General features: G+C 34.5%; 1 protein-coding gene across 1 annotated transcript in view; it reads left to right on the forward strand.

Moving 5' to 3' along the window:
- shot (dystonin-like protein short stop) overlaps window positions 1-14307 on the forward strand; it is a 1304552-nt gene that overhangs the window by 238741 nt on the left and 1051504 nt on the right. Inside the window, exons 14-15 of the mRNA XM_090402172.1 lie at window positions 5321-5525; window positions 12522-12650. Coding sequence (XP_090258298.1) covers window positions 5321-5525; window positions 12522-12650 — 334 coding nt within the window. The remainder of the gene's footprint in view (window positions 1-5320; window positions 5526-12521; window positions 12651-14307) is intronic.

Below are 14307 nucleotides of genomic sequence, written 5' to 3' on the forward strand. Positions count from 1 at the left end.
TATTCATAGTCCTAATTAGAAATAGTTTGATAGAATGCTTAGGTTTATATTTTTTTTTTCGTTTCAGAAGACAAAACATACCGTATTTTCCGGTGTATAAGATGCTCCTAAGAAATTTAATACAATTTTCTGGAAAAAACCTAAAACAAAGTATCTCAACATGTCAACTCAATACCGATAAACATCGGTAACTGATTACTCGGATAAGATATTATGAAACTTGAATAGGGACTCCCCGTTCTTATCCAATGACGTGCTAGAAGTCACGTGAAGGTCACGCATCAATTTGATTGCACCATTAACCGCCTACAAAAATCTTGGAACATAGAAGGGAGTGCGTATGACTTTGAAAAGAGGAAACAATCTTTACCTTCATTATATAAGACACACCCCATTTTTAAGATGAATTTTTAAGGTAAAAAAAAGTGTCTTATACACCGGAAAATACGGTAAATGTTTAAGCATCACTAATGCTCAGAATCACCGATTAAAAAATTCAAAAGTTATGAAAGAAATTCTTAGGTGTCACGTTTAAAAGCTGTTGTAATATACAATTGAAGCAATATTACGAAAGTTCTTAAATAATTATTTTCAACATTCACCTAGGGAAAACAGTGAAAAGATTACTTCTGTCTCCCCATATCCAAGGAGTCAGAGATTCATCTTGGAAAACCCACTATAACCATTATTTACACAATGCCTATCATACTTCTTTCCACCATTCTCCAAGAAAAAAAAAATTAGTTCTAACTCTTGATAACCACAAACTTAAACAATTTCCAGGGGTGAACCCTTTAGCATCATTGTTATAAAATCCATATAATAACTTACATGCTTCTATCATGTCCCATCTTATTTGCCCATCAGTTAGTTTTTGAAGCCCACCTTCAAATCTTACACTTAGTCAGTCATTTACTTCTGTCCATCCTGACAATGTATTCTCACAGGGAGCATTCCACAGACCTGCCACAATCTTGGTCACTTGCCACTGGATTCTTTCCACTTCTTCATTTCCCATAAAATCCAGACAGTGACCAGATCTATGTGCAGTAGTCCAGATGCAGGCTTATTAAAGAGCTTTTTAAAGAGTAATAATAACCACCTTATAACTGCTTGTTAGTGTGTTCTTCAGCCATGTAATTTAATGTGCTGCTGCTGTGACCACTTTTGCAGTATGCCCTCTGAACTTCATCGCAATGTTGTTGACCTCATCATTTTTTTGCATTTCAGTTATGTCAGTATGATACACAGCTTGTGTTCTCTTCATCCCAAGCTGCATGATCTTACACTTAGTCAGCCATTTACTTCTGTCCATCCTGACAAGTCTATCTCATCCTTTAGGATCTTTACATTATCATCATTGGCTATTGCTCATCCTAGCTTTGCATCATCAGCAAAGAACTAATTATTTTTCATTAAATCATTTCCTATATAATATTGATTTGCAAATCAAATAACAGAGGACTAAATACTGAACCCTGCTTTTTTCTCCTGGACTAATTTTCTCCATACACTACTGATTGATATCTGTCCATCAGCCACAAACTTCTGTGGCTGATTGACAGATCTGTCCAGATCTTATCTTACTCTCTTATCCAGATCCCCAGCTTCACATGCATCCTCATGTGTTCGGATTTATGCAACAGAGTTCTCTGTGGAAACCTGCTGAATGCTTTGCAAAGTCCATTAGTACAGTATTGCTGAATATCCATTTCCTTTCGGTTGTCACTTGACTATAAAAAGTAAACAATTTAGCAATCACAAAACTATATTGTCCCTATAAAGTATCATATTCCTGTCTACCTCTAATCCTGAATTCTGTCCTTTTTTACCAACTTAAGGTATTAGATAAGTTTGTAAAAAAGACAGAATTCAGGACTAGAGGTAGACAGGAATATGATACTTTATAGGGACAATATGGTTTTGTGATTTTATGATTGCTAATTTGTTTACTTTTTATAGTCAAGTGACAACTGAAAGGAAATGGATACTAAGTGATACTGTACTAATGGACTTTGCAAAGGCATTCAACAGGTTTCCACATAGAACTCGGTTGCATAAATTCAAACACACGAGGATGCATGTGAAGCTGGGGAACTGGATAAGAGGTGGGGATCTGGATAAGAGATTAAGATATGATCTGGACAGATCTGGATAAATCGTTCCATCAGCCACCACCATGCTTCTTCCTTTATGCAGTGTCACTATTTGTCTTCTTTCCACTCCCTTGGCACTTTCCCAGAACTAAGGCTCTAATTGTGAACAGCTTGGTCAGAGGAATTTTCAGTTCCCTTGCACATTCTCATAATAGATGAGCTGGTATGCCATCTAATCCCATGCCCATGTTCACATTAAGTTCAGCAATACTGTAAGCATCTCCACTTCATCTACCGCTATTCTTCTATCAGGCAACGTCACATCTGGCCCTGGATAGTAAACACTTGCGAAGTGTTCACTTAGTAACTGAACTAGTTCATTTGCATCTGTCAGCTGCTTGCTACCAACACTCATTAAAGTCATCCTTTCATAGTTATTCCTTTTTTTCCCCTTGCTCTCATCTATGAAAGGCTTTTTTGAAAACCTGTAGTATGTTCATACCATGGGTGAGCTAAGGATTTTTAAAATTTTTTTTCTTTATTATTTTCGTTTACATTTTTTTGGTATTTTTCATTTTTACATAATCCAGGAACCTTGCTCTTGAGGCCAAACGTGAAACTTTTCCAGGGCACTTCATGTCTCCAATAAATTGTGCAGTGGTCTCACACTGGGCAACTTGTCATGCTATGAATAAACTGTTTTTTTTTTTTTTTCCTCATCAGCTAGCATCCTTTCATAATTAGCTCTGGCTTTCTTTATCATACAGGTTGCCCTTCTTGCTTGTGTCTTGACTCATGGGTTTGCTGATCACCTTTTTTCTTTATATTCACATAACTTTCATTTTTCTGTATTTTCCTGCTTAATTATGCTGTTCATCTATCTAACTACTACCCTAATCTAATGATGATGTAACAGTAATCCAGAAATCATGCTCTGAAAACCTTAGCTCACCAGCGGTACTGTAATATTTTTATTTTATATTGTTTATGACATTACTTTTTTACTCATTGTAATTCCCCTCTTACTTCGTTATTTTTGTGATTGGTTGAGCTTGTACAAAATGCCTATGTGCTCTAATCTTTAATTTCACATATAATACTATTATTTGACTTTAGTCCTTTCTTAATCTACTTAGCCTACCCCCCCCCCCCCTTCCAATGACATAAAGTATTGTCTCACACGTGCTAGTGTCATAGACTGAGGAAATGCCTCTGTCTGGGGCCATATCCTTAATCTATGTTGCTATAATTTAAATGCATTAATCCTTAAAAATTTTTGTTAACGACTGCGCCATTAAGGATTGTGTAAAAGAATTTTCTGTCTTTCCTTTACATACAAGAGAATAATTTAGCTAAGCACATATAATAACCCTTAAATCAATTTTATCTCAAGCAACTCCGAATTACTCAGTCGTGGCTGTTACTTTACTTAGGTCACACAGGTTCGATTTGTTTTTATGAGGCAGTGCATTGGCTAACAAAGATCAGGCAAGCTATTAACAAAACCAAACATCTTTATTCTAACTAAGACAATTAATATACAAAGGAAACAGTACATATCACATGTCTGATTATCCACACATTCATTAAAATAATTCACTTAAAGCATTAGACAAAGAAATTATTTACACTCAACTTATCAGGCATGTAGATGGATTTTTGCATACTTAACCTTACTCTTTATCTTATTAAATAAGGCACAATTATACTCAACATGTTCTAAGCATTAGATAACATAAGCAGAATTGAAGATTGCAATATTCTATTATACGCATTCAAACTTACTTTTGGCTTTCTGACCTCTTCAATACATTATGTCATTAGTTAAACAGAATCAACATCTATCGTGTACAGTCATGAATCCTAAAAGGGTTAAGGGTGAATTCTGCTGATTCCTTTCTTAAACTTGTGATCGGGCACTATCCGACGGTAGGCGTCTGGCGATTTCCTACCTTGTAACAGAACTGCATTCCTTCATTGATGTCAGTAACTGGATCAGCTGTGACAAAACAGCATGCACGTGGATCGATACACTCGTCGAAGAATTTCACGGAAGGCCACCTTGAAATATGGTCTTTTCTTCCAGCGAACTCCTTATGATCTCCGTAAGTACTGCTCGCGGGACCCCGACTCTTTCCCTCCTCAAAAAGCTTGCCACAGGAACAGAAAAAATGGAGAGAGTGCTTTCGCCCCTCAATCTCTGCCTTTTCTAATATTTGCCATCCCTTGGCCTTCCTTCCAAAACTTCCCAGATTTACTGGAGGCACCCTTATCACTCATGCTTACGTTAGGTTTTGGCTGCAAAACTCATAATCTGGTGACCTTTGAGACTGTTGTTGACCTTCAGTTTACTAGCCTAATCCTGTCTGATCTTTTTTAGTTACAATTGCTTGTGGTTCTACATTCAGTTACTCTAACATTCTATTACAAAATTTATTACATTACAGTGGTTACATACATTTCTAATTATGTATTTTATGGCCCATGTAAAATCGATATAGGTGAAAAATATTTCTATTATTCACCACAAGAGATTTTACAGTACTAATGTATGATAGTTTCCAATCATTTCATCTAGGTAATTCATATTTAAAAAAAAAAGTTGCTGCTTAACTTAGCCATAGGTGCTAGTCAAATTGTAGCATGTGCCAATCTGTTAATTTAAAGTGTTATTTCAAGAAAAATACAGTTTTAGTTAGTTCTTCTTGATGTTAATCTTTCATTCCAGGAGGGAAGAGACATGTTCATATAGATTAATGATTGAAAGAGGAAAGGAAGGTGGAGGAGAAAAGACGGTTGGAATTTAAGAAATTCTTTTGGTTCCAGCAGCATGCGAGTCATTTCAGAATATAGATAACTTAAACTCGATATCTGGGATAATCTATCTGACTTTGGCAAATGTAAAAAAAAAAGTATCATTGTAGTAAAGAAACACTGCCAATCGACTATGTGTTTATAGCATGTTTTAAATGAAACTATATAATCTGTATATAAAACTAATCCATTCAAAGTTTAGTTATTTTAAGGTTTATTCATTTGAAGGGCAGATATTTTGAGAAATCATTGTGTGTGTGTGTGTATATATATATAAATCTGAACAAAGAATTTTTAGCATTTTTGTTGATAGTAAACTGGAGTAAAATAAATGTATCATTCAATTTTTTGTAATGCACTGAAGAATTGAAGCTCTCAAGAAATGTCATTTTCTTTTTCTGTTCTTGTAGGACCAAATATCTTTATGAACGATATCAGAATCTTCATTTTGATTTACAGTCTAGGCTTCTTGGTATATTATCAACTCGGTTACTTAAAAATGAAGAAAAGAAAGTTACAAAACTAAAACCTGCACTGAATGAACAGCATCTTTTGGAAACAAATAAAGCTTTTAAGTTTCTTCAGGAATGTGTGGATTGGGTACACAGTAAGTTGGTAAGAATCTTTTTTTATTTTTAATGTGTGAAAGATGCACATTATTTAAAGATTTATTATTCAACAAACATATAAAATTCCTTATATTTTATACCATAATGAGAAGTAGCAGGCAGAAACAAAATTTTTCATTTGAAAAAATTTAAACAGAGAAATGGTTGATTAGATCAGGAAATTGCCATTAGATATGTCTTTTTCCATTGTTAGCACTTTCAGAAATTGCTGTAAGTAATGAGCACATATTATTTATCTATATATTGAGCACTTTGTTCTTTATTAATGCTTTTAATTTGAATAGTGGTTTTTTCCCGATGTTTTATTATGAAAAACTCATCAAGCCAACATGTCATGATATAATTCAGTCATTTTTAAATTTTTAATTTTAAATCTTCAAAAAATTACTATTGTAAAACATTCAACAGGTTGTTTTATGGTCTTGATCCATCTTTCTCTTTGGGTGCATGACCCAAAACATGAAGAGCATTCTAAGAATGAGCAGATTTGGATTTGTACAGTTACTAGTTGGATTTAGCATTTTGTGTGGAAAACAATGCCTAGTTTTTAGAGACTGAGGGATCTATTGATGTGATATGTTTGTGAGGAGAGATCAGAGATAAATGTTAGTCCAGAGAGAAAGAGAGAGATGATCCAGTGTGGTGATTTGGGTATTACTGAGGTAAGGGTAGGTGAGCTGGGATCCCACTTGCTTTCATTTGTCCAATAATGGATATTGTTTGCATACAGCCACATGCATTTGTTTCTGGTTGTTGAGACTAGAGTTCAGTATTGACTGTTCGTGTGTTTCTGGAACCTGTTCCGAGTGGGCTGTACCCTTGAAATTCAACCAGACAATTATTCTCAAATTGGTCTTTTCAGGACAAAAAGTGCTGCTTTACAAAAGCTGATCTATTGATTTTGTTTATTCATATTGTCAAAGTAGGCTACTTTTTATTACAGCTGATGATTTGCTTCTTGAAACATTTATCACATAGATTAGTGAGCAGTTCTCTACAGACATTGGGCCATGCTGAACTTGTTCAGCATCAGTTCATGGTGGTACATTTGACAGCTTCTGTTGACTTTGTCCAGCTGGTGGGGGATGATGTCCTGCTGATTTTCTTGGGGTATTGAGTTCAGCCAGCAGTCTGTGAGTGCTTGTGGCTAGATCTATTGTGGCTTAAAACAATAATTAGATAGTTCTGTCGACTTGTTCTAAAAATCACTCACAGTTAAATGTAAATGATTTCTACATTTTCTTCCATGAACATACTCTTCAGTATAGTAGATAGAATGAATATAATTATTTATTATAACACATTAAAAAATAAACGCAATTTAAAGAAGTAATTTTTAAAACCTTTGGGAGCTATTACAGATCTTAGTGCACAGTTCTTCCATTAGCTGGCAATACATGATTAGCTGGCAATACAGGATCAGAAATCTTTCCAAATCTTACATTATGGCACTAGTGTCATATCAGTGCATATCCAAAAACGATTACATAAGTGTATGGAACCCACCTCTGCTTATACGAGCATTCCACATGGCACTTGGACAAAAAAACATTAGTTTTGTCTAAGGCCAATCCTTTATTTGACAATTTCTTCTTCAAAAAAATTTGGCCAAAAGAGCATCTCATTACAACTATAGTCAATGGTGTAACTTATCAGATGCACTAGACCAATAGGCCATCAGTTTTGTTTGTTTGGTTGGCAAACAATCCTGCTGTGCACCATTTCTTGCATAAATCAGAAAACTACATAGAGTTGAGAAAAAGATGCTAAAACTGGTCACTTTCAGTTGTGAAAGAGGCTATCTAGTGAAGTCAGATTTTATTTATAGTATTCGTGCTTTCTTCATTTGATAAAGAAACCGATATCTGTTTTTGAATCCATTTGTATTGTGGAAAAATAGTATTCTGGTGGATATTGTGCAATTGTCTCAGATGTTTTTTCAAGGAATATAATAGATTTAGTTTAATCCTTTATCCCAGTGAGAGCAAACAAAGTTTGCGCCTGAAAATATCTTCAGGACTAAATATAGTGTTGTACTATCTTATCCAGTAAGTAGTGCAACACCAAGGCAACTCGTGGCAAAGGTGGAGCAAGCTACCAGGCACTTCTAACCCAGTATCTCCCATAATGCAAAACACATTTCCTATGTGGATATGTATACTGTTATGCATTAAAGGGATTGGCCATCTACCCAGACTAGTTTCGACCTTTATTGAGGTCTCTTCAGTGGGAGCCAGGCCCAGAGCTGGAGATAACAGGCAGAAGCAGTAGCAAGTCATCTGTGCCTATGGGAGTTGCCAAAAGGTTTATCACCTTTTTTAAAAATTACTCTGGATTTAGAGAAAGATGTTGAAAATTTATTTATCACTAGGTTAGACTATAATAGATTTAGTTTAATCCTTTATCCCAGTGAGAGCAAACAAAGTTTGCGCCTGAAAATATCTTCAGGACTAAATATAGTGTTGTACTATCTTATCCAGTAAGTAGTGCAACACCAAGGCAACTCGTGGCAAAGGTGGAGCAAGCTACCAGGCACTTCTAACCCAGTATCTCCCATAATGCAAAACACATTTCCTATGTGGATATGTATACTGTTATGCATTAAAGGGATTGGCCCTTTTTTAAATTTTTAAAATTTAATTTTTAAAATTTAATATTTTAAAATTTTAAAATTTAGTAATTTTTAAAAAAGGTGATAAACCTTTTGGCAACTCCCATAGGCACAGATGACTTGCTACTGCTTCTGCCTGTTATCTCCAGCTCTGGGCCTGGCTCCCACTGAAGAGACCTCAATAAAGGTCGAAACTAGTCTGGGTAGATGGCCAATCCCTTTAATGCATAACAGTATACATATCCACATAGGAAATGTGTTTTGCATTATGGGAGATACTGGGTTAGAAGTGCCTGGTAGCTTGCTCCACCTTTGCCACGAGTTGCCTTGGTGTTGCACTACTTACTGGATAAGATAGTACAACACTATATTTAGTCCTGAAGATATTTTCAGGCGCAAACTTTGTTTGCTCTCACTGGGATAAAGGATTAAACTAAATCTATTATAGTCTAACCTAGTGATAAATAAATTTTCAACATCTTTCTCTAAATCCAGAGTAATTTTTAAAAAAGGTGATAAACCTTTTGGCAACTCCCATAGGCACAGATGACTTGCTACTGCTTCTGCCTGTTATCTCCAGCTCTGGGCCTGGCTCCCACTGAAGAGACCTCAATAAAGGTCGAAACTAGTCTGGGTAGATGGCCAATCCCTTTAATGCATAACAGTATACATATCCACATAGGAAATGTGTTTTGCATTATGGGAGATACTGGGTTAGAAGTGCCTGGTAGCTTGCTCCACCTTTGCCACGAGTTGCCTTGGTGTTGCACTACTTACTGGATAAGATAGTACAACACTATATTTAGTCCTGAAGATATTTTCAGGCGCAAACTTTGTTTGCTCTCACTGGGATAAAGGATTAAACTAAATCTATTATAGTCTAACCTAGTGATAAATAAATTTTCAAGGAATACTTTGTCTTCCTTACTGATACCATTCAGTCAGTATGTCACTGAAGTTTCCAACATTGTTTCAAACAATGTTGGAAACTTCAGTGGCACGTTACAGGAACTGTAACGTGCCTGAAGGAATTTCAGACCAAATACATTCCTGCAACCCTATGAGAGACTTACAAATATCATGAAGAATGAGGCTCTGGTTTCTATCTCTGGTTCCTGTAAGTTGCCATATGGTCTTATCACTTTTGGCATTTCTTAAACATCCTTAAAGAGATTGACTTCCTCATCTGGAAGTCAATCTCTTTAAGGATGTTTAAGGATTTAATCTCATTGAGGCAGAGGACTAATCAATTTCATGATTTCCCTGGAAATGTGTGCAGTGAGATCACCTTTATATTTAACATCATCCTGGCATTTTTTTAAGGAAATCAAAATTTCTAGTCTGTTTCGTAAGCTTTGCCACGGGTACATGGAATTCAATGTACCTTAGGATGCTTTTTCAGGAGCACTGTCTTTTAGAATTAATGTTGAAAATTCTGTAGCATGTGAATTCTTTTAAAAGCAGCTCAAATATAGAATTGTTCCAGAAATTGCACCGTATATCTTGAAATTCTGCCAGTGTATCATCATCATAAAATTTCTGATATGTGCCCTCAGGGAGTGTACAGGATAATTATGATAGTACTACATGAAAAAGTTACACCATTACTTACTTTCGATCACCATTTTCCTCCAAATTAATCTGTTATCTGTCCAGATTTCAATATTATCAGATCTTGTATTTCTGTCTTCTAAGGCACTTTTTACTGTATCCATCCACCTACGTCTTTGGTCTTCCTCTAGGTCTTTTTCCTGACAAAGAACACTTCTTTTGCTAATCTTTTCTCTTCCATTCTGTTTAAGTGACCATACCACCTGAGGCTAGCTCTACTAACGTGTTCCTGAATGCTAACAATGGCAAGTTTTTTTGTAATATCCTCATTTTTCATGTGATACTGCCATTGATGCTATCTGTTGACTCCACTAATCTTTCTCAGAACTATTATATCAGAGGTCTCTAGTCTTTGATCAAGTGTTTTATTTCGTAATGTATAAAAAAATAAAAATAAATAAAATAAAAAAAAATTGTGCAGGTATAACATAAGGAAATGGTGCCTTTATACCCTATTTTTGCAATCTTGCAAGTTGGTTTCTCAGAAAAGAGTAATTTATTTAGTATCTTTTTTGAGTAGCAATTTTAAAAAACTGGTGGAGTGGAATATTAAGTTAATCTTTCTTTTTTATTTAATCTTTAATTGTTTAGCACAGTTCTTTGAGGTTGTGATAATTCCCCATTTTTGTTGAAGATGATGAAAGAGGCTTACTGTAGACTTAGAATGATTTTTCCATGTACTGTTTTCTAATATTTGATTAGAACATCTAAAAACAGAAGTTTATCCTTTTCATCATACAGAGTACACTTAATTTTAGGATGGTGATTGTTAAGGAAATCAACAAATTGCTCCAGTGTGTTTACAGACTCAAATTATTATTCATAGTAAAAGTATCACTATCATATTTTTTCTTTGAATTTTTCGATTTATAAATTAGCAACAGAAGATGTTATTCAGGGAGCCCTTCATGAAGCTATTTTTCTGGAAATAAATTGCCTTTTCAAGTAAAGAAAGATGGTAAAGGTAGTGATATTGGAAAAGATTTGTAGTATCAGGAGGAAAAATTTGAGGATGCTGACATATTTTTTAGTTGGAATGTTTGTTAGTAATGACATCATATCCAAACTGACTAAAATAATTCTTTTTCAACAACTACTCCAGTAAGGTGTTCCTGGTTAGGCAAATTAAAGTTTTCCATTTCTTTCTGTTCTCCCAACTTTTTTCTTCATGAACATCGTTTCAGTACAGGTTTCTATTTTTAAGAATCTTCTGTCATCTGGTGTTTCTATCTGTGTGGTGTTTTTGTTCTATCTTTTCCATGGTCTTTTTCCTGGTGTTGTCCCTCATTTTCATTCCATACATTTTCTTGGTATTCATTCTCAGTTATATGTCCAATCCATTTCAAGCAAGAGTTTATAAGGATTTACTCAACAGTTTCTAGTCCCAAATTCATAATGTCCACATTTCATATTCTATCTTTCCTTATTTTTGTCACCATTCTCTTTAAAACTTTAATTTTCATTGCTTGTATTCTGCTTGGCTAAAATGTTATTATTATATTTATCTCAGACCTCCAGGGAGTCAAGGACTCATCGAAGGAGTCTATAAATCACCCAAACCAGTCATCATGCCTTCCCTTAAATTCATTCACACTAGATGTGCTCACTGTCCCTAAAGGCAAACTATTCCACTCACTCACTGCTGTGAAAGAAAAACTTTTTTTGACAGTGAACATACTGTGGATGCCCCCATAATTATATCCAAATTCCATAATTTGGATATAATCTTTGTAACTCTTCTTTGCATTCTTTTCACAGCTTCTTTATCCTCTTGGAATCTGGGAGACCAAATTTGCACACAATATCCCAGGTGTGGTCTTATCAAACCCTTATAAAGAGGCAAAATGACTTCTTTATCCTTAGATGTAAAGGTGTGCTTCAACATCGCAATTATCCTCTGAGTTGTATTTGCAACTTTTGATATGTGACCTTTGAACTTCAAATTCCTATCCACCAATATGCCAAGATCCCTTGCTTCCTCAGTTTCTTGTAGCATAATCGCTAACATAATGCCATATTGGATAACTTTACACTTACTAACATTAAACTGATAACCATTTTTGCTGCCCAAATTTCAGGCCTATTCAAATCATTTTGTAAGTGATGAATATCAGTAGCATCCTTGATTGCCCTGCTTATCAATGCATCATTGGCAAAAAATTGCATATCTGATGTTAGATCCTGCCTGATGTCATTAATGTATAGACTGAACAATAATGACCCAAGGACTGAAACCTGAGGTACACCACTGGTAACCTTAAATCTCTCAGATTCACACCTCTGTATACCATTTATTAATATGCCTGTAAACCATCCCCTGATCCAAGTCAAGAGATTATATTCCAATCCCATATTTTTCTGTTTCCAGTGCAGTAATATTGCATTTGAAAATTGAAAATACTGACCTTTAAAACAACTATGCTAAGATTTTAAGTTAAAAAAAAAAAAAAAAAATGAATATAATCACCAAAAATTGGTGAACGTTGGTTACAGACTAATAAATAGTTGGCTTTTATTCTTTTATTCTGCAGTGGAATAGACTATTTCCTGATTTCCACCAAGACAGATGACTTCTTCCATTTCATCCTCATTTCATCTTCTTGAAGAAAATGTGGGCTTAAATTTCAATTGCAAAATTGAAATTTTACAATTTAAAATATTTATGAAATACAGTAGATTGTTTTATATACTAAATAAGTCAATTTTTTCAAGGATAGTATTAAAATTTATATTAAAATTTTATAATAATCTTTATTTTAGAAATACTTGGAGGAAGCAGAATATGGAAGTGACCTTCCAAGTGTGCAGTCTTTCTTGGAACAGCATTGCACAGAGCACAGATTAATAGACCAGTTTGCAAAAAATATTGATCAGTGTCTTGCTCAAAAAGTATGTGACTGTATTAATTACTACATTTCACAACTTGTATAATTTATATAATGAATTTATAATTTTATAGTTTTGGTTTAATACATATCAGTTCACAATGCTGCTTGTAAGCTGCATTTTTAATATGGTTTCCATTATTATGTTATATTACATTAACTTAAAGAATGAAAATATAACTAGTGCAGAGAAAAGTCATTTCTTCAGTTGCTGGTCATAAATGTGCATCATAAATTATTTGATGTAAGAGGAAGCAGAATCTCTATATATGTCATATTTTTATTAAATAAACATCCTGAAATATTTTAAGGATAAACAGAAAAAATGAAAAGATGATCAGGAGTAGGAGTTAGCAATGGAATTTTTTTAATATATGTTTATTTTTTATGTGAATTCCAACCACGAAAGGTTGGAATTCACAAAAAGCATATCTGCAACACTGTTTAGTCCCATTGTGGCCACTATAGTCTTCAATAAGTGGGGTGATAGTTTCGCATTAGCTCATTACACATTCCACCTAAAGATGCTCAAAACACCCATGCCCAGTGGAATTTGAACTCACTGCCGGCTGGTTGAAGAGCAGATATATAAATTAGCACTTGACTATGTACATTACCACTTGACCATCCAATCTAGTGATATATTTTATGCTAGTATTTGAAAAATCCTTATTGAATGGCAGGTAAGATTTTCGTTTAGGAATGCTTACAAATGCTTACAAAATTTAGAAAATTCTTTAAAAGACTGCAGCTCAGATGCTTCATATTTGGCATCATGATATTCTAAACAGAATAGGCCATGCTGCTTTATTTCTACCAGTTTGTCACTTGGTCTTGGAAGAATAACAATTATAAGTATCAAAATCATTTTCATTGGCTAAACCAAGTTTACCATCATTTTGAAATTCAATTTTATAAAACTGAATGTGAGAATTACAGAGGTATTTCCCTACTGAGTGTTCCTCATAAAATATATGCAAGTATACTTGAGAAATGGTTGAGAAGAATTGTAGAAGAAAAGCTTGGTGGAGAACAAGCTGGATTCTGGCCAAATAGAGGCTGTCAGGATCAGATCTTCACTTTACAACAAATAGTGGAGAAATCATGAGAATATACCAAAGATCTCTATTTGAGTTTTGTAGATCTGGAAAAGGCATATGATAAGGTGCCAAGAGAGAAGCTATTCAATACGCTACAGTTATATGGTGTCAATGGGGCATTATATCAAGCAATACTTAGTCTTTATTTGAGTTGTAAGTCAGCATTTAGAATCGATGGAAGTACAGGAAGATGGTTTAATGTTAAATCTGGTGTGAGACAAGGGTGTACATTATTCCCTCTGTTATTCATTATCTATATGGATCACATTATGAAGGAAAGTGGTATTAAACATGATATCAAAATTAGAGATGTTAATGTCAGATCTTTGCTATATGCAGACGATGTTATACTTATCAACAAATCTGCTACAAGTCTGCAAGATTCCTTGACTAAATTGAATAACTGTTGTAATAGATATGCTATGAAGGTCAGCAATAAAAAGACAAAGACATTGAAAATAGGCAGAATCGTTGAAAATGTCAACTGCGTTGTGAATGGAGAACCTGTGGAACAAGTAAAACATTTCACCTACTTAGGCACGATTTTTAGTGAAGATGGTA

The sequence above is a fragment of the Typopeltis vanoorti genome, chromosome 12 (assembly GCF_054136105.1).
Source record: "Typopeltis vanoorti isolate ZY-2024b chromosome 12, IOZ_Tvanoo_1.0, whole genome shotgun sequence".
Lineage (NCBI taxonomy): Eukaryota > Metazoa > Arthropoda > Arachnida > Uropygi > Thelyphonidae > Typopeltis > Typopeltis vanoorti.